The 18,573-nt window shown below is 43.4% G+C and overlaps 1 protein-coding gene across 1 annotated transcript in view; it reads right to left on the bottom strand.

Annotated features, from left to right (window-relative positions):
- The window catches only part of KCNK13 (potassium two pore domain channel subfamily K member 13), a 75,358-nt gene extending 57,772 nt beyond the window's left edge, over nt 1-17,586 (bottom strand). The window contains exon 1 of the mRNA XM_074909240.1: nt 17,250-17,586. Within this exon, the coding sequence (XP_074765341.1) occupies nt 17,250-17,586 (337 nt within the window). The remainder of the gene's footprint in view (nt 1-17,249) is intronic.
- Between the last annotated feature and the right edge of the window lie 987 nt (nt 17,587-18,573).

Genomic DNA, 18,573 nt, shown 5'->3' with positions numbered 1-18,573 from the left:
GAAATAAATGGACAGACACCATTAAAGAATGGATCCTCTCATTATGTTAAAGGTTCCTCTTCAGGAAGTACAGATATGCCAGTTAGCAACAAAGCCTCAAGCTCAGAGTCCTTAATAAAGAAATGAAATGTTATAGGAACAAGCACCTGCGTGATGCCATAACTGTCATGTTTAAGGGACAAAGTCTATCTTAGGACTTATTAAATCAAGCACTCCAAGAACATGTGAGCCAAAAGATTTTGGAGCACAGTTTCATTGTTGAAAGGCAAGTGTCTATATTCAACACATTCTTTATCCAGACCTAAGTCTTCAAAATATCTGGAATACCTGTGAGTGAGGGACAAAGACATTTAGCCTGGATAATATTCAGTGTCACTAAAAGACAGCTGGATCACTTCAGTTTGAGCAAGGGGTAATGAGTATCTGTGCTGCTGCTGAAGCTTCACAAGTGACTGTAAGCCTCTGATTCTCACCCTAAATAGTCGCCTGCCCACTGGCCCTTCACAGGCAGGTCCTTTTTTTCTGCAGTTGCCTTGATCACTGCTACTGGTCACTTGCTCCTCATTTCTGCCTGTTCCCTGCCCAGGCACCTGATTTAAAAGGAGTGGTGATGCCCAGCTGACTGCAGCTCTGCTTTTGAGCATGGACAAAAGATTAAAAGTAGGATTTGCATCTTCTTTTCTGATGGGGTATTTATGTTAACGAGCCTCAGAGGTAATGAGAAAGAACTTTAGGAAGAGCAAATACATAAACTAGTAATAATGGATGATATTTAATGATTTTTATTCAATGGGAGCAAAATTTGATTTTTAAAGTGCAAGTCTGCTCTGAAACATAACTGTAAAATCACCTAGTAAACAAAGCAGATCTGTGTGCATTTTGAGTTATGCCAATGTTTTCATTAGGATGAGAAGACTCTGCAGACGTTCCATAAAACATTGAATTTAGCCCCTTGAATGATGGTAAGATAAAAAATTAGTCTTAAAATTTTCTGCCCTTCAGTGCAAAAGCCTCTCCAACATATGGCATAGACTTGTAGAGTAAAATGTTACTTCAAAAGCCAGTATTTTGTCCTTGATTTGAGTAGCAAAATACTTTACAATCTGTATAGAAGTACACTGCAAAAGATGGCTTTTATGCAAACTTACCCACCTTGTTATTTACATGCTCAACTTTAAACACATCAGCAAAACAGTTCCAAAGTTTCTGCAATAAAACCTCATCCAGTTAATTTTATTTTTTTTCAGTACCCTCCTGAATCAGCTTTTGAAGCAGGAGTTAATTCATTCTGGGGGAGCAACAGAGAAAAAACATCACTAACAGGAGCATTTCTCCCTATAAAAGGAGAATTTGCAAAGCTGCATAAATTACAAAATATTTAGTATCTAGTTATGACAAGCCTGTTACATGCTACCTCCTGTTCCTCTGCTCTTTTGGATTCCAGACAGACATTGGAAGGAACAAATGTGGGGAACCTTAAAATTGTCACTAATGGCCCTCAAGAGTAAAAAAGGGTGCTCAAAGAGTAAATGTTTTCTTTGCAATCCTTCAATACTAATAATTTCTGAAACACATTTCCTTCCAAAATTATTTATTCCAAAATTACAGGGGTGTCTTGTCACCAACACTGAACTACAGCAGTCCTGCCATGAAACAAGGCTGTAATGTAATAGAAAAAAAAAAATCCATGAGGTATGGGAGAACAGCCAGGATACAGTGTCCAGCAGAAAACGGGGGGAGAATTCCTTTTATGTACCTGTACCAGGAACATTCAAATTAAAATATGGGCAAGACTAAAGTCTTACTCTCACAGAAGGTGCCAGGACAGTCTAATGACAAGGGGCTTTGGTTTACAGCTCATCTGGAAGGCAGTGTGCCTTTCAGCACAAGGATGTTTGAATTTGTAGTGAAGTAACACTTGAGAGGAAGGAATAGTGAGTACTGCTCCCTGGAGCATGTAGGACAGTCTTAAGAACTTTGTCATTAAGCTGCAAACCAAGCTTGCACCTGCTTAATTGATGAACTAGGAATATTGCAGCCTGAGATGGACGATGCAGACTAGTTCTTTGGGCAGATGAAAATTCCCATTTAAAGCATTATACATAAAAGATGAAAGGAAGAAGGGCAGCCTGTATAACAAAATTAACTCCTACTTAGAAAAAGAGAGAAACTGACCATTACAAAATACAATTTTTCTTACAACAAACAGCACCACAGTGCCAGTGCCCAGCATACAGGGAATAGAAATGTGATGTAGGGAGAACACAAAAGGAAGGAATAAAAAAATAGGAATTAATCTGCAATATGAAAGAAAAGTTGCTTTTAAAGAGAATGTTCTACCCTAACAGCACTATTCTATTTATAGTTTTATAGAAATAACCAGAAAAAACAATCAGTTTCTGCTTCTAACTGGACTATAACATTTCTTTCTTTTCAAAGCAGTTCATGGAATATGCTGGGTTTTTCTACCTAGATTTAAGATTTTTGAGCTTGACTATATAAGTAACTTTTGTGTGCGTAAGAACATGGAATTCAGTATCGTGCCCATAAGCATTATCCTCTTCCAGACAGAATCAGCAAAGCTCAGCTGTCTGTACAGGCTACATCTACATTGCTGGCAAGGGTAAGAGAATCACAGTACAGATGTACACTAGGAACAGTCTATTTTAGCAAGAAGGCTGGACAGCTGTTGTTCTGACTAATTACAGCAAAAGAGTGTTGCAGAAAAGTACAAAATGGATGCAAATAGATGCTTAAAATAGAACACTTTTTTTAGTCTGCATCTTTAGTACATTTAAATTCAATGTTGTGCTACTTGTTTTGCTTTTTTACAATGTTACAGTTTTAGACTGAAGCAATATATACTTTCCACTTCTTCAGTTTTCTAATAACTGAAGGTTATCAGATTTTCAGCAGACTTGCTTTCTATTCAAAAGTGTCACAAGTAAAATAGTAATAATTTCTTCTGTGTGAATAAAATCACCTCAAGGTCAAAATTGGTTTGAGATTGCAAAAAGCCTGGGCTGTATTTGCAATCAACAGCAATTCTTATATATTGAATTTTCACAAGTCACAGCGACCTTAAACACTTCCACAAGCTATATTCTTCTTTCAAGGATGGCAGTGTGAAATCAGTGGAACACTTAAGCCACATGAATGCTATAAAAACCCCAGTGTTATAATCCGAAATATTTTTCTTGGCAATCTAAATTATATAATAAAATAGCAAAGAATACTACTCATATATAAAAGTATTTTTTTCATTTTAAATATTGAAACAATCCTATTTTGAAGTATTTTTACTGCATTGAAAAAGCTTTAATATATTCTGTTGATGCATCAATCACCTGAACAGATGCCTCACTTTAACAGCTGAAATAATTCCACTGAACAAACAGTACTATGCATACAAGTAAACATAAATGGTAATCAAAGCCCTTATTTTCAGTATTTTATATCTTAACTATTCTAAAATTCAGTTAAAACAGTCAGCTAATATTGGGATTTAGGTTTGCAATCCTTCCCCCCAGCATTTATGATTTAATTAGAACAACTTTCCCATTATTTTTATATGTGGGATAATCCAAGTCAGGATAATTATTTTATATTAATAATTATAATATAAATCATTATTTGAACTGACTAGTTTTTAATCACTTAAGTCAATATAGTCTTCTTTTTTTTTTTTTTTTCCCCACCATCTCACTATTTGGTATACCTAGATCCTTTTTATTCCTAGAATTCATCCCCTGGACATATTAAAACTGCTCCCATAACCAGCCAGTAATTAGTTTAAATTTGTGTTTTTCTTTTCTCCATCCAACTTATCTCACTTCATGGCACATCTAATGTTCTTAGTCCTGATTAGGCTTTTGCTTTCAATTAAAAAAGTAATTTTCCCTCCAGGAAATAGTAAAACTTAGTACTGCATGTGTCACCACTTGTCAGAAAACCCTCATTTGCTGTGTGCTCCAATACTAGAATTAATCTCCAGTTTATCCTGCAGCATGCTCCTCAGGAAACTTCTGGCTTGGAAATTATAGATGCCTTAGAAGTAAGTATTAGGCAGAAGGAGTAGAATTATAGCAGGGAGATCTTTTCACAAGGTGAGTAGTCTGGAAAATTGGCCTGTCTGGAGAATGGACCCATTCTGCATTTGGCCCATCTGGAGAAAGCCAACATCTACCAGAGCTTTCCTTGGCCTGGTATTTGTACGCTCAGCCTTTGCCAGGGAGCTGCCAAAGCAGCCTTGAGCACTGTGTGTTTCTTGATCTACTCACCTTCCTGCAAAGGGCTGCAGTGAATAGCCTGGGGATGGAGGCTGGGCAGCCCAGTGCTGCCTGTGATGCTCCTTCCAATGTCAGCTAGCAAACTCACATCACTTCCTTTGGACACACAGACCTCCTACAAAGTTCCCTGTTGCTTTCAGCAGTGTTTTGTGCAAAAAATGCCTTGGCTTAGGGGTGTATGGACTTCTAGAATGTTTAAGTGTGTTAAATCTGTCCTGAATATAGAATTTGCCCATCCAAATCATTTAGGCCTTCCAACAATTTCAATCTTTGAGATTTATTATGTGTTTGTGCCTGAAAGGTGGGATCTTACAGAAGTAGCCTCAGACATGTCCCACCCTTATAGGAAGGCGGGGTCTGGGCATGCCCAGCCATCCTTCTTCCATTTCCCCCCATCCCCTGGTTTCTGCAGGAAAACAATGCAAGTGTAGAGTCCCATAGTGAGCAACGTCTTATTTTGCAAGGTCTCTCTTTTGAACAAGTAGCAGATGAAGGGAGCAGTGGAGGACACAGTGAAGGATATCCACTGCTTGGTTTAAATGGAATTTCATAGCCTTAATTCTTCATCTGTTGAGGATGGATAACAGTACTTTCCTCCTGCTCTTTATCTCTAAGTCATACTAGTATATGTAACAATAGCAGGAGGTACAATTAATCACAGCTGCCAAACTAGACACTTCCAGCAAAGTACTTAGCTCCTTACGGGACCAAGTTCTTCAAAGTAAAGATCTGTTTATTTTTAGCTACATTTTTGATGAATCTTCTTCCACACAGTTGTTGGGGTTTTTTTATTCCAGCAGCAGTAAAGATACTGTTATATCTGACTGCACTGCTTTAATTGCTTCTCAGTGCATGATCAGTTCTATCTCAAGCTGTTTCAAAGTTTATTTAATTTGAGATGTATACTAAGCAGGGTAACATAATTGCACATGTCAAAGCTTGTTTCATCCTAATATTAAAATGTTGCTTTGACTTCCTGAAAGTTTTTTTAAAAAATAAATCTATGAATTCCTTGTAAATTTGTCACAAAATTCTTTTTATCTGTATTCCAAAATTACAAGTGAAAATTTGTCAAAGAACAAGATTCTATATGCAGTGTGCAGAACACCTTGCCTTTTTTTTTTCTTTTTTTTTTTTTTTGAGGGTAACAGAGATAATGAATACATGTCCTGGGGATAATGAGTAGACAACCTGGAACCTGGGGAAAAAAGCTCTGTCAGAGGCATAAAAAAGTCATCTTGTCCATTCATTGCCCAGTGATGGAATTAAAAATTCCAGTGTTGTTCTTGTGGGTTGTCTGATTAACCTGGGTGTAAAGGACTCTGATGATGAAGTCTCTACAGCATTCCTACAGAGACTGCACAACTGCTTTACTTTGCTTAGTGTTAGGGAACTTTTTCTAACATATAACCTGAATCATCTTTGTTGCAATTTAAGCCCATTAACGTATGTCCTAGATGCCATGCACTTAGAGAATAGAGCATTCAGTCCTTCCTGCATTGTATTTTCCACTATTATGTTCTCCCTCACTAATTCCCTTCTTTCAGCTGTGCAAATTCCTTGATTTGTATCAATTTTTGCATAAGTTCTGTTTTCTAGATTTCTGACCACACCAATCACTTCCTTCTAGACTCTGTTTCTATAAGTGAAGCAGCCCAAATCTGAAAACTGTATTCTAGACAATGCTTCTCAGTACAGCATATAGTGGAAATAGAATGCTGCAATCTTCCTCATAAATTTCAATGTCATTTTTAAAAAAAAATTTTTTACAAAGGCATAGCAACAGTTCTGTGCTGGAGTCAGGTGGCAGATCCCTGCAGAAATCCATTTAAGACATCCTTCTATTCTAGCAGTGATCCAGTGAAAACTAGTCAATGAATACAATTTGCAGTTGTTCCACTGATAATTAATTCATAGTAACCACATTTCCTCAGGTAGCTTATCAAATGTGAGACAATGTCAAAAGCCATGCTAAATGCTAAAGTCAAGATACGAGAGATAAGGGAAGAGAAACTGACATCATTTACCTGGTTTGTGCAAAGCATTTGACACTGTCCTGCACAACATCCTTGTCTCTAAATTGGAGACACATGGATCTGATGGATGGATGGACCACTCAGGAAGGAAGGAACTGGCTGGATGGTCACACTCAAAGAGTTGTGGTCAATGGCTCGATGCTCAAGTGAAGACCAGTGAGAAGTGGCGTTCCTCAGGGGTCGGTGTTGGGACTGGTGCTGTTTCACATCTCTGTCAGCAACATGGACAGTGGGACTGAGCGCACCCTCAGCAAGTTTGCCAATGACACCCAGCTGTGTGGTGCGGTCGACACAACGGAGGGAAGGGATGTGCCATCCAAGGGACCTGGACAGGCTGGAGAGGTGGGCCTGTGCAAACCTCATGAAGTTCAACAAGGCCAAGTGCAAGGTCCCGTGCGTGGGTCAGGGCAATCCCAAGCACTAATACAGGCTGGGCAGAAAATGGATTGAGAGCAGCCATGAGGAGAAGGACTTGTGGGTATTAGTGGATGGAAAACTCTGAGCTTGCAATGTGTGCTTACAACCCAGAAAGCCAAATGTGTCCTGGGCTGCATCAAGAGAAGTGTGGCCAGCAGGTCAAGGGAGGTGATTCTCCTCCTCTACTCCACTCTTGTGAGACCCCACCTGGAGTGCTGTGTCCAGCTCTGGGGGCCCCAGCATAAGAAAGACATGGACCTGCTCAAGTGGGTCCAGAAGAGGGCCATGAAGATCACCACAGGGCTGGAGTACCTTCCTTATGAGGACAGGCTGAGAGAGCTGGGGTTGTTCAGCCTGGAGAAAAGATGACTCCGAGGAGATCTTATAGCAGTACCTAAAGTGGGCTACAGGAAAGATGGGGAGGGAATTTTTCCAAGGCCATGTAGTTATAGGAAGAGTAGTAATGGTTTTAAACTGAGAGAGGGTAGACTTAGATTAGATAGAAGGAAGAAATTCCTTACTGTGAGGGTGGTGACCCACTGTAACAGGTTGCCCTGTGAAGAGAAGCTGTGGCTGCCCCCTCCCTGGAAGTGTTTAAGGACAGGTTGGACGGGGTTTTGAGCAACCTGATCAAGTGGAAGGTGTCCCTGCCCGTGGCAGGGGGGTTGGAACTAGAGGTCCCTTCCAACCCAAACCATTCTGTGATTCTATGATTCTATGATATCTGTTATCAGTTGCTTATTTCTTACCTACAGGGCTAGTTACAACAAAATAAACTAAATTTGTCAAGATCCACTTTGGTAATTTCATGTTGATAATTTTCAGTGAATTAAGGTTTGGGCTATAATTTTCTTTTTTAATTCCTCCCTGTCATCATCTCTTTTTTAAAGAACAGTAAAAGAGTTGCCATTACAAATTGTCTGGAATTTCAGCCCTTTCTGTGAATTGCCAAAGGGGTCCTTATCACTTTAGTCATTTCTTTGAATATTCTAGAATGCAGCTGAGTTGGCTTAAATGATTTTAAAAGATATGACAGATCTAGGGATTCTAACTTGTTCTTTAACATCACAAGTGTTAACTGTACCACACATCAGTTGACCTTTTCAGGAGACAGATGCAGAAAAACTTGTTCAACATTTCAGCCTTCTTGGAATCATTTGTGGAGAGCTCTTCCTTTTTCTTTACAGCAGACCAATATTTTGACTAAGACTAAGCAGTCTTTCTCATCAGTCTTGTGCTAATGAATTTTATATGAGCCTTGATATCCCTTGCTGTTTTGAGAGGCTGGACTTTTTATTCTGTTCCTGTATTTCCATATTATTCGTTTGTCTTCACTGATCTAATTTTCTACCACTTTTCTATATGCTTCCTTCTTGTGACTGAAATTAATAACTAACTTAAAATTTAGACCTGTTGGGTCTTTTATTACAGCTCCTGACCTCCTTCTACATTTGGATCACTTAAGCCAGCATCATTCAAATCTTCTGTCCGAGGAACTGCTAGCCTGCCTTAACTATTTTTTTTTTTTAGTTTTGGTTCCTCTGAGATTGCACACTGCAGACTTCTTGAGTTTCTTAAAAGTTTTGAAATCCCCTGATTTTCTGTTCTTCCTCCTTCTCCTCTAAAGAATAATGAACTCTGTCACTCGGTGGTCACAGAAGTTGCTGTCTACACTTCCACTGAATCTAGGCTAGAGTCAAATCCAGAAAGGTTTCCTCTTAGGTTGCTTATGTTTCAAAAACCTAACTTTCAAAAACTTGCTAGAGAACTTGTGCTCACCTCTCAGCACTGTAAATAGATAAATCCTCTATTATGATCAAGTCATGTCCTGAAGAATCTTGACAGCTTCTCACAAAAAAATTAAGCCAAACCTTCTTGAGAGGGTGTAACTGATAATTTTTTTTCCTCTACAGATTTCAGAGTGCTTTTAACTACTTACCAATATTTAAGAGAGAGGGAACCTGTGGCAGAGAATCAGTGTTGCCAACAGTGGTGTCCTGATTTGGTTCTGCTACTGCCTGGGTGTCCATCTTTAGATTGCTAGGGTGGGATTTATTTCACCTGAATTTCAATATTTATATGATAGTATAAATATCTGCATTGCACTTGGCACCTCAGCTGTTTTTTTCCAGTCAGGGAAGATGAACAGACACATTAGGACATGTTAATTAATCTGACCTATTTTAGATATCTTCTGTAAAATTGGATGACTTGAAGATCACTTGAAGACTCTGGCACTAACAGAAGTAAGAAAATTTACACAAGAGAACTGACCTGGCTTTTCCCCTAACCTTGTGTGTTACAACCATATGGTTTAATCTAGAGTGTTTTAACCTGTGTCCAAAAGAGAACATGCTAAGTTATCATGCCTGTACTTTTTTTAGATCTTGTTTGTAAAAGGATTTCCAGGTTGATTTAATTTTATACTTCCTTTCTATTACATGGTTTGCTTTGTTTGAAGATTTCTACTTTGTTCTGCATATAGCAGAGACTGGTGGCCATCCTGTCATTATAACCACTATTCTCCTTTTCACATTTTTTCCTGCATCTTTGCTTTATACAGATCTGTCATGTATTACAGAAAGCTTTCAGTAAAAGGTATAGTGAACCATTTACTTGAGCATGTAAGGCTTTCAAAAGTGGGGAATGTTCTAGTTTATTAACAGAGGCAGTCCTAGACTGGTAGCAATTACAAATTACATAAGTTGACAGATACTTGGTAGTCTCTGTAAAGCAAGTAAGCGGCCTCAGTTTACCTGCAACTTCCCTAAAGCATCAGCCTAAGTACCGCTTACTGGCAAATACAGAACAAAGGAGGGGGGGGAAATAGGGAGGCAGGAAGTAGTGAGGAGAGGGTGATGAAGGATGGGAATGAAAAGTGAAGAGACTTTTGCTCTAGAGATGCCTCTCCTGAAGCACCCTCCCAAGCCCAAGGGAAGGGACTCAGTCCCACCCTCACACTCAGAGCACACGTCTTTTAGGTTCTCAGGACTGTCAGTGCAGGAGTATTACAAGGCATTTTTAAGGATGACCTATAACTAATCAAAGGCTTTTTTATCTACACTAGACAAAACTTCCTTCTCAAAGTATCAAAATGAGAGAGGAAACATTCTTCCCTTTTCTTTTTTTTCACTCTGACAGCTCCCTGAATATCAAATAAACCTTCTTGTTCTTCACTGCCTCTAATTTCATTGGTTTGGGCTGCTGTTTCCTCTTGTTGACATGGGGCAAGCCTTGTTGTTCCTCTTTCTTTTGTAGCTCCACTTTAAAGACATCTACTGAGTGAGATATTTTTCAATCTTTAATTAAAAATCCTCTTTGCAGTCCTCTTAATACAAATGCTACATTATTTGGAAAAAAAAAAACCCAAACCCTGTTCCGTTCTATTTACACATCGATGGCCAGCAGGATTTTTTAAATACCTTCTGAAAAAATAGCCTCCAAAGCAATCAGTGTAACATTTTTTTTCCTTTTTTTTCTTGTACATCTGTGAAATATTTCAAAGCAAAATCTTCCCTTCTAAATTTCACTTCCTGGTTCTACGTTACTTACTCAGCCAGACACACTTTTCACTTTAAAATTATCACCATACAGTTGCTGATATATTAGTAATTGCAATGACATTTTTATGAAGATGTTTCCTGTATACTACTTCTGCTCACCAGAATTGCTAGTTTTCTGCACTGAAACTATGAGATACTTGAATATTTTGCCATCGTGGAAACTAATTATCATTTTTTAAATATGCAAAAGGGAAAGGACAGCAGACAAGACATTCAGTAACCTGTATTTTACCTTTTCAGGGTACAAGTGGAATAGGCTTGTCGAATCAGAGACAGCAGGATGTGGTAGATGCAAAGGGTAAGAGAGAATGGTTGTCACACTAACTGAAGCAGTCATGACCTGCATTGGTATCTGGGTATTCTTACCCTTCTGGTCACTCTACAATAGAAGAAAGCAGGGAAATCATCAGTATGTTACCTTCAGTAGAGCTTGTTGGAACTAAATTATTTATTTCTAATTGTTTATCTGAAAGAGAATTGGAACAGCCTGGTGCAATCTTTGCACTTCTGCTGATGAGTATGGCAAGATGACAAAAAATACTTTATATCCAGGAAAGGACTCAGGCTTAGTGGCTCCAGGAATGTAATCTAGTCCTTGAATGCTCTAGTTCTGTATGTACACTGTACCAGGGAGAAGGCAGGCAACTCAGAAGGGCATCTGAAACAGCCCCTGTGCTGAACAAGGAGTTCATCGTACGAATGTCTCCATCACTGAGAGCAGTCTTGGTGAAAAGCATCTTGGAATCAGTAAAGGAACCATGAAACTGAAAATTTTAAAAACACTTTGCTCTCCACTAAATGTAGCTTTCATCAAGAATAGCCAGAATGTGAAAGCTGTGATCAGAGCAAGGAACCAAAACCCAAACTCCCCTTCCTGTGGCAGAACTTTAATCACTATGCTTTTATTCAACAGCTGCATGCCACTGTTTTTGAAGAAAAGAGGCATATCTTTAAAATAAAATGTATAGGAGGTTGCATTTGGGACAGAATTCAGGTGTCTTCTGAAGTTCATGATGAGGCAGATGACATTCAGGGACAAGAATGCCAACAGACTTTATAGGCATGAAAATGACCTTAGCCTCTCCGAGTCAAAGAATAGGTCTGTTCTCACTGTTGGGCTGGATAAAGTGAAGCAGAGAGATGACACTTTCACTTTATTAATGAATGAGTGGCACAGCTAGAAGCATAACTAGAAGCACTGACTTGTATTGCTTCACTCTAAATGGTAGGACACACTTGCTGCACATGCACAACTTTCTTGAAGTGTCAGCTGACCAAGAAGAAAGAGAAGACCAAAATCTATGATTATAAAAATCCAGAAACTGAATGAAACTATGAAAAATAAAATACTAACTCCTGTGAGCTTATCTCATTGTCCCGCCTGGAATTATGGAGCCCTGGTTATGGCTAAAGCAAGTAATTTTGAATTATTAGGGCTGCTTCCACCATAAACAATATTTAAAGAAGAAAAATGTTAGCTAGGGGGACAATGCACCTTGTGCTATACAAGTTCAAATAGTTTAGGCACGGTACAGTTAGGTAATGGTGGATCCTTTGGTCTCTGTGACACTAGGAATAAGCTTGGCCCTTGGCCCCAGGTGGAGCATTCCGTGCAGTTGTCACTCTTTGTTCAGTCTACATATGGTAAAGAGAGGGTGATCTCAAGGCTGCAAGCAGCAGCCCAGCTCTCTGGTTTTAATGACCTCGGTGGTTTGCTGGGCATTGTGTCCCACACACACATACTTGGTTTCTTGCACAGCTGTTAACTCCAGTCAGTAGCAGGTACTGCACTTACACAGGTGAAAATGAGGGAACAGGCACTTTCTCTGACATAGATCAGCACTCCCTCCTTCACTCCATGACAGACTGCTGTAACACGGACAGTGCAGCTGTCTCACCCCATGCAGATTTCCCTGTTAGTAAACGATGCTCCCATCAGCAACCCTCTCTAGGCTGCTTAAAGATGCTGTGACTCCTTCTACCCCTTCTGTACAATACGCTGTGTGGTTGCTCATCACTTTCTATGATAAAATCACCCTTTGCTCCAGGAAATTTTACTTCTTGGGCCTCAGGTAATGCATCAGTGGACAAATCTCACCTTGCACAAAGACTTTACACCTCCAGCCCAACATGCTGCAGTTTCTTGCAGAGAGGAAGGATGCAGATTTTGACAATTTCTCCAGAAAATGTACCTTATTTTGTGAAGGTGATACAACTTCCTCCTTTGCCTCACTGCCTATAAACAGTTCATACAGACAAGAGGCAACAGGCATGAATTGAAATACAGGAAATTCTATCTGAACGGGAGAAAAAAGTCTTTTTCCGTGAGGGTGGTCAAACACTGGCACAGTTTGCCCTAAGAGCTTATGGAGTCTTCATCCATGGAGATATCCAAACCCTGACAGAACACAGCCCTGAGCAGCCAGTTGTAGCTGACCCTGCTTGGAGTACGGGGATCGGACCAGACGATCTCCAGAGATCGCCTCCAACCTCCATCAGCCTGTGAAAAGGGCAGCCATAGCCTAGCACGGAGGAGTGCTTCAGGCTATGCCTTCATGACAAGATACATTTTATTCCATTCACAGTTAAAATAAACAGGTTTCAATCAAGATCATAATACAGGCCAGGGTGGGCAGGTTTGGGGTGTTTTTTAAAAAAAAGGAAACAAAGTCCTTTCAATTTTCTTAGGTTATACAAAGAAAAAACGGCTGTACATGAGATAAGGGTGTCTTGATGCATTGGTAAATTCTTCATTTGATGCAACTGAAGTCAGTAACAGTTTTTTCCAATGGTTTCAAAGAGGAGGGGGGGATCTAGATGCTGCAGATATCCCAGTATGCTAATCCTCTGTATTGCTCAAGGGTAATAGTGTCCACTTATTCCCAGTGGAACTGAGGGTGCCCAGGTGTCTGTCATGAAAGATAAGCAGTGATCCAATGTGCAGTTCTTCAAACACCTGAGCAGCAGCTCCCTACCTCTTGGAGGCACTACTGTCCCAAGCTACCACAGAGGTCCTTAAATATCGGGGTGTCTGCTGATGATTGCAACCTTACAGTCTAATGCTGCTGAACACTCAGAGCCTACCAAATGCTGTAGCCCCCTGTATAAACCACATAAACATTCACTGAAGTGCAAACTGGGACTTAGATCTTGTTTTACTTTCTGGTCTGCAGACTATTTTATTGGTCTATGCAAAGTGGAAGAGTTTCAACAGAAAACACTGAGAGTCCTGGCTTAAAATTATTCCCCAGACCGGTAGTCAGGGCACTCTGCTGAGACACAGGGATGCTGTTTCAAGACCTTGCTGAGAAAGAAGTTGCTTTGATGTCTCACATTCTGAGCCAGTACTACTGCCACCTGATTTCTAGGAAAAAGGGACACTACATTACACAACAAAGGGCTGACTAGAAACCAAAGTGGGCTCCTCCCTGCAGGTTAGAGTTAGGCACCTGCCTGCATGGGATGGAGAAGCTCTGACCCCATCTTATTCATTGAGATGAGTTCCTGACTAGTCTAGGTAGACTCCCAGTTGGGCAGGTGTTTGTGGCTACCTTCTTATATTTCTAATGTTTCCACTTACTGTAATAGGTAATCTTCTTGCTGGATTACGCTAAACAAAAGACACATCAAAATTAGAAGTTACAGGCTGAGCACTGATAGGAATAAATCCTTTTATGGAACAAACTCTAAATTACTAAATTGAGAAAAGACAAATTATTTAATTTTTATTAGTTCAGCTGTTTAGCTATGTATTTTCCTGACAATGAAAATAGACTGATGATAATTAGTTTTGACCTCTTGACTCAATGCACTGATATCATGCTTCGATATCTACGTGACAAACATTTTATGTGAATCTTAATTAAAAAGGCAATATGATTTCCTTAGATATTGCAAAACTCTCTCCTTTCATTTAAAAGCCAAAAATATATGACGGTATTTCTTTCCAGCTAAACTACAGGAAGCAGTTGATGCTACAGGTAAGGTTTGAGCGATGCTTTAGCAGTATATCAAAGTGGCTAGGGTCACCTTATTTGCTGCAGGAGAAATACATTTATTCTGGTGGAGTAGCAAAGTAATTTCCACTATGCAAAAGAGAGAGGGGAAAAAAAAAAGTTTACAAAATGATTAAAAGATGACTGCTTTTACAGCAATTTACTTCCTAAATCAAAAGCTTCTATACCAGCTTATAGAGTACTGAGTGTAGAAGGTTGGCTGGTATTAAGAATATGCCATAAAAGCACCTGTTCCTTAAAAAGTGCTTGTAACTGAAGGCACCAAATTTTATTTGGCTGTAGAAATGTATATAGCCATCATAAGTATCGACTGAAAACCACATGAAATAATACTTCCACTTTCCTCAGAACTAGCAAGGTCACAGCTGGAGTAATACATTAATTTTGTGGCACTTTACTGAGGCATGAAAGATGCGGACCATTTGAAAAGAGTTGAGAATAGAGCAAAAATATTGATTTGAGATGTGCAAAACAAAATCTATTGCTAGGACCCCTATACAGTTGATAAGAATGAGTGTGTGGTTTCAGAGCCTGCAAGAAAATGCTCCTGCGTGGCACAACTGAGGGGATCTGGCCAAAGCACAACTGTCCAAGTCTGGAGAGTCCAGCCCACAGCAGAAGCTAAGATAAAGAGCTGAAGCACACCATCAGCCTCAGAAAGCAGCAATGCCGCTGAGAAGATTAAGAAAGAGGGATGCCTCTGACATGATTGAAAGAGTGCAGTGCCACTGATGGGATTAATAAAGAATGATGCAATTGATAAAACTCACTGAGAAGGTGACACCATTGATAAGACTGAGAAAGAGCAATGCCAGGTCAAAAGAAGGGACCATACACAGTCTGGAGGAAAAAATTGTTCTCATGGACATTTTCTGCAGAAACACCGATGGAGCTCTAAACTGTGGGCAACGGAAATCGGCAAGCCAAAGGAATTACCAGAAAGTGTGAGTGGATAAGTGGATGCTTATGTATGCAAGCAGCTACAGTTAGCAAGACCACAGATACTGTTCTCTCCTTAACATTCTCATTTATATAAGATAAATATTAATGTTAAGAACTACTGGCATCAGTTCATACACATGAGAAGTAACTGTATCACTTCAAAGGAGGGTTACAACATTTGTGGCTTTCTGAATTGAGAAACACTGAAGGGACACATGACAACAGTTTTTGAGTACCTAAGAGGTCGTTCTCTGGGTATGAAGGACGGTAAGACAAAAATAATGCAAGTCACTGAACTAATGTAGACATCAGGAAAATTTTTTTTTTTTTTTTTTTTTTTTGGTGAGGATAATAATGCACAAGGCTGGATTCCTTGTGGAAGTTGTGGGATCTCCAACAGCTTGAATAAACATCTACCAGAAAAAAAAAAAAAAAAAAAGGTTGCATATAATTGACCTCCTCTAGGAACAGAAGTGACCAGGTGGACTTTGGAGATCTGGTCCCAGCTCTCTTTACTATGATTTTATGGCTGTAGTAAAGGTTAGCATCAACACAGTATTTTGACCATACAAGAAGCGCACCTTGAGGGAGATGTTACAGTGGCAAACAAACTACAGCAGTTCCCGAGAATGGGCTTAACAACGCTGTAAGTTACTTTAAATTACCAGTTCAGCAGAACATGTAAGCACAGTTCTTGGGTCTTACAGACAAGGTCTAGGGACACAAACCACCCAAATCTTGATCCCCCGAGAAAATAAAAAAGCATCCCCATGACATCTTCCATAAAAAAAAATAACTCCAGACCTAAGAAACTCAGTATTAAGGAGAGTTTGAACAGAACCACCGGAAAGGGGTCAAGTATTCTACAAACTGCAGGACAGCACAAACTCTCGCACATCCCACATACACCAAAGCATCCCAAAACTCCTCTTCAGGGAACAAGTGTTAATGGAGATTTCCCGAAGAATTGCTGTTGGTAATTAAACAATCATTCCTCAGCGTGCATTTCACACGTGGAGGGAGACTGATGTGAATTGGGGATAGCATTACTAAGATTTAGTGACCCCATTTGTCACAGTGGTAAATGCACACAAGACTGCCTGCCTTTACCTAAAACAAGCTCCGTTTCTCCGGGGCTTTTAGCTGTCCGCAGGCGCCTGAACGAAGCCTTTCTGTTGACACCCATGGGCTCCCTGGGGTGCTTATACCAGTCCTGGTGCTGTCCCTTTTCATCTTAATGTACTCTCACTGGTCCCCTCGGAACTTCTATTCAATACCGCCTTCCCCCCGAAGGCTCCTTCAACCTTAATAAACTTGGGTTTAATCACAAACGAAATAAGCCGTGTCCACCAGCTTGTTGATTTTGCCTCAGAAAGCCGTAACAGCACAAACCCGAGCCGCTTGAAAGCCAACCTTTCCAAGCTGTACACTTCGCAGCTGGACAATACAAAATCTTTTATGTTTCTTGTTACGACCACACTGGATGCTTAGACAGGTCCCTTCTCGGCTTATAGCCCATGAAGCCACCTACCTCCAGATCTCAGATTTGCTCGACTAAGATTTCCCAGAATTTAAAGACATACAGTGTTTGTTTAAAGCTGTCGGCTTTGGGTGCGACAGTTCTCCCACCAAGTCTGCCACCACATGCCGAGGCCGGGTTCCTCCGCACGGGCAAGCGCAACTCCCGGGGAGAAGTCCGGCAGCCGCTGCCCCGCCGCCCCGGGCAGGGCGGTGGGAGAGGAGCGGCTGCCGGCGCCCCCGGCAGGAGAGCGCGTTCCGCGGGCGCGGTGCTCCCCGCGGCAGTGCCTCTTGGGCGGCAGCGGGGAGAAGAAGGAGCGGCGAGGCGACAGCACCGTGCCCGGCACCGGCACGAAGCCCGCTGTAAGCGCGGGGGGCTGGGGGGCAGAGAGGGGGGCTGCGCACCCCCGGCCGCCCTCGCCCCGCCGCCGCCGCCGCCGCCCCGGCCCCGCCCGTCCCTCCGCTCACCGATAGTGGAAACGACGGTGCCCACGAAGTAGAAAGCGCCGGTGAAGTCCCACCGGGGCCGGATGTCATCGACGCGGATGCCGGCCACGCTGGCCGCCTCGTACTCGCGGAGGAAGTGCCGGAGCTCGGCGCGGCTGAGGTTGTGGCGCCGGGTGAAGTTCTCCAGCCGCTCCTCCCAGCGCTCCTTGGCCTCCCGCTCCGTGGGCAGCTCGATGGCCGAGAAGACGGCGGCGCCGCACAGCATGTACAGCACGATCAGCACCGCCAGCAGCAGGAACCGCGCGTTATCCGCGTTCAGGCGACCCGCGCTGGAGCAGCAGCCGCCGCGGCACGCCATCCTCCGCCCCGCGGCACCGGGCTGCCGCGCCGCCACGCTACGTCGGGGCCCTCCAGCCGCCGCCGCCGCTGCCGCCGCCGGGCATCACGGCGCCGCCCGCCAGGCGTGCGCGGGGCCGCGGCCGCGGAGCTCAGGGCGCCGTGGAGCCCGGCGGCGGCGAGCGGCGCTCCCGGGAGGCGGCCGGTACCTCCGCCGCGCCCGGCACGGCCCCGCGGCGGACGGGCTTCGGGCTGTAGCGCATCCTACGGGCGAGGGACCCGCCGTCCGTCCCGTCCCGTCCCGTCCCGCCCTGCCCCGCCCCGCCCCGCCCAGCAGAGCCCCTCAGCCCCGCCGCGCACCGGCCCCGCGCCGGGCTCCCGGCCCCGCCAGTTTCGTACCCCCTTCCTTCCCCCGCCCCGAGCGCGTCGGAGCGGGGCGCGGGGACAGGCACCGCGAGGCGCCTCCTGCCTGCCGGGGGCGAGGCGAGACCGGCGGCGGCTCGCTCCGCCGCCCCCCCCCGCCGGGCACCTCCGCCCCGGCCCGCGGGGGGCGGCTGCCCCGACCCCGGGCCGCCCGCGCCGTGGCCAGCGCGGAGCGGCGCGCCGGGCCGCGCCCCTGGGGGCAGCTCCCCTCAGCGGGGGCGCGGCCGCCGCCCCCGGGGTCTCCCCGATGCCCCGGGCGGGCCGGGGAGGCGCCGGGCAGGGCCGGCCGCCGGCGGGCGGCTGCCCCGCGGCCTCCACCCCCCAGACGGGCGGGGGGCCGCCCCCTCTCCCCCCCCCCAGCCTTCCCGCCCGCTCTGACCCGCCGCCCGCCCCGTCCGGGGCCCGCGCCACCCGGGGTAACGGGGCCGCTGACAGACCCGGGGTAAAACCGCCCCTACTATCACAGCAGGAAAACCGACTCGTTGTGCCAAAAGAGGGCCCCTCTCTCTCGCCAGGTCTGGTTCCTGACCGCCTTCTCAACGAGTTGTCACATCGCCGTCCTCCAGCACTGGGCAGTCGAAGGGAA

This window comes from Athene noctua, chromosome 6 (assembly GCF_965140245.1).
Source record: "Athene noctua chromosome 6, bAthNoc1.hap1.1, whole genome shotgun sequence".
Classification (NCBI taxonomy): Eukaryota; Metazoa; Chordata; class Aves; order Strigiformes; family Strigidae; genus Athene; species Athene noctua.
This window is presented reverse-complemented; position numbering and strand designations above follow the sequence as displayed.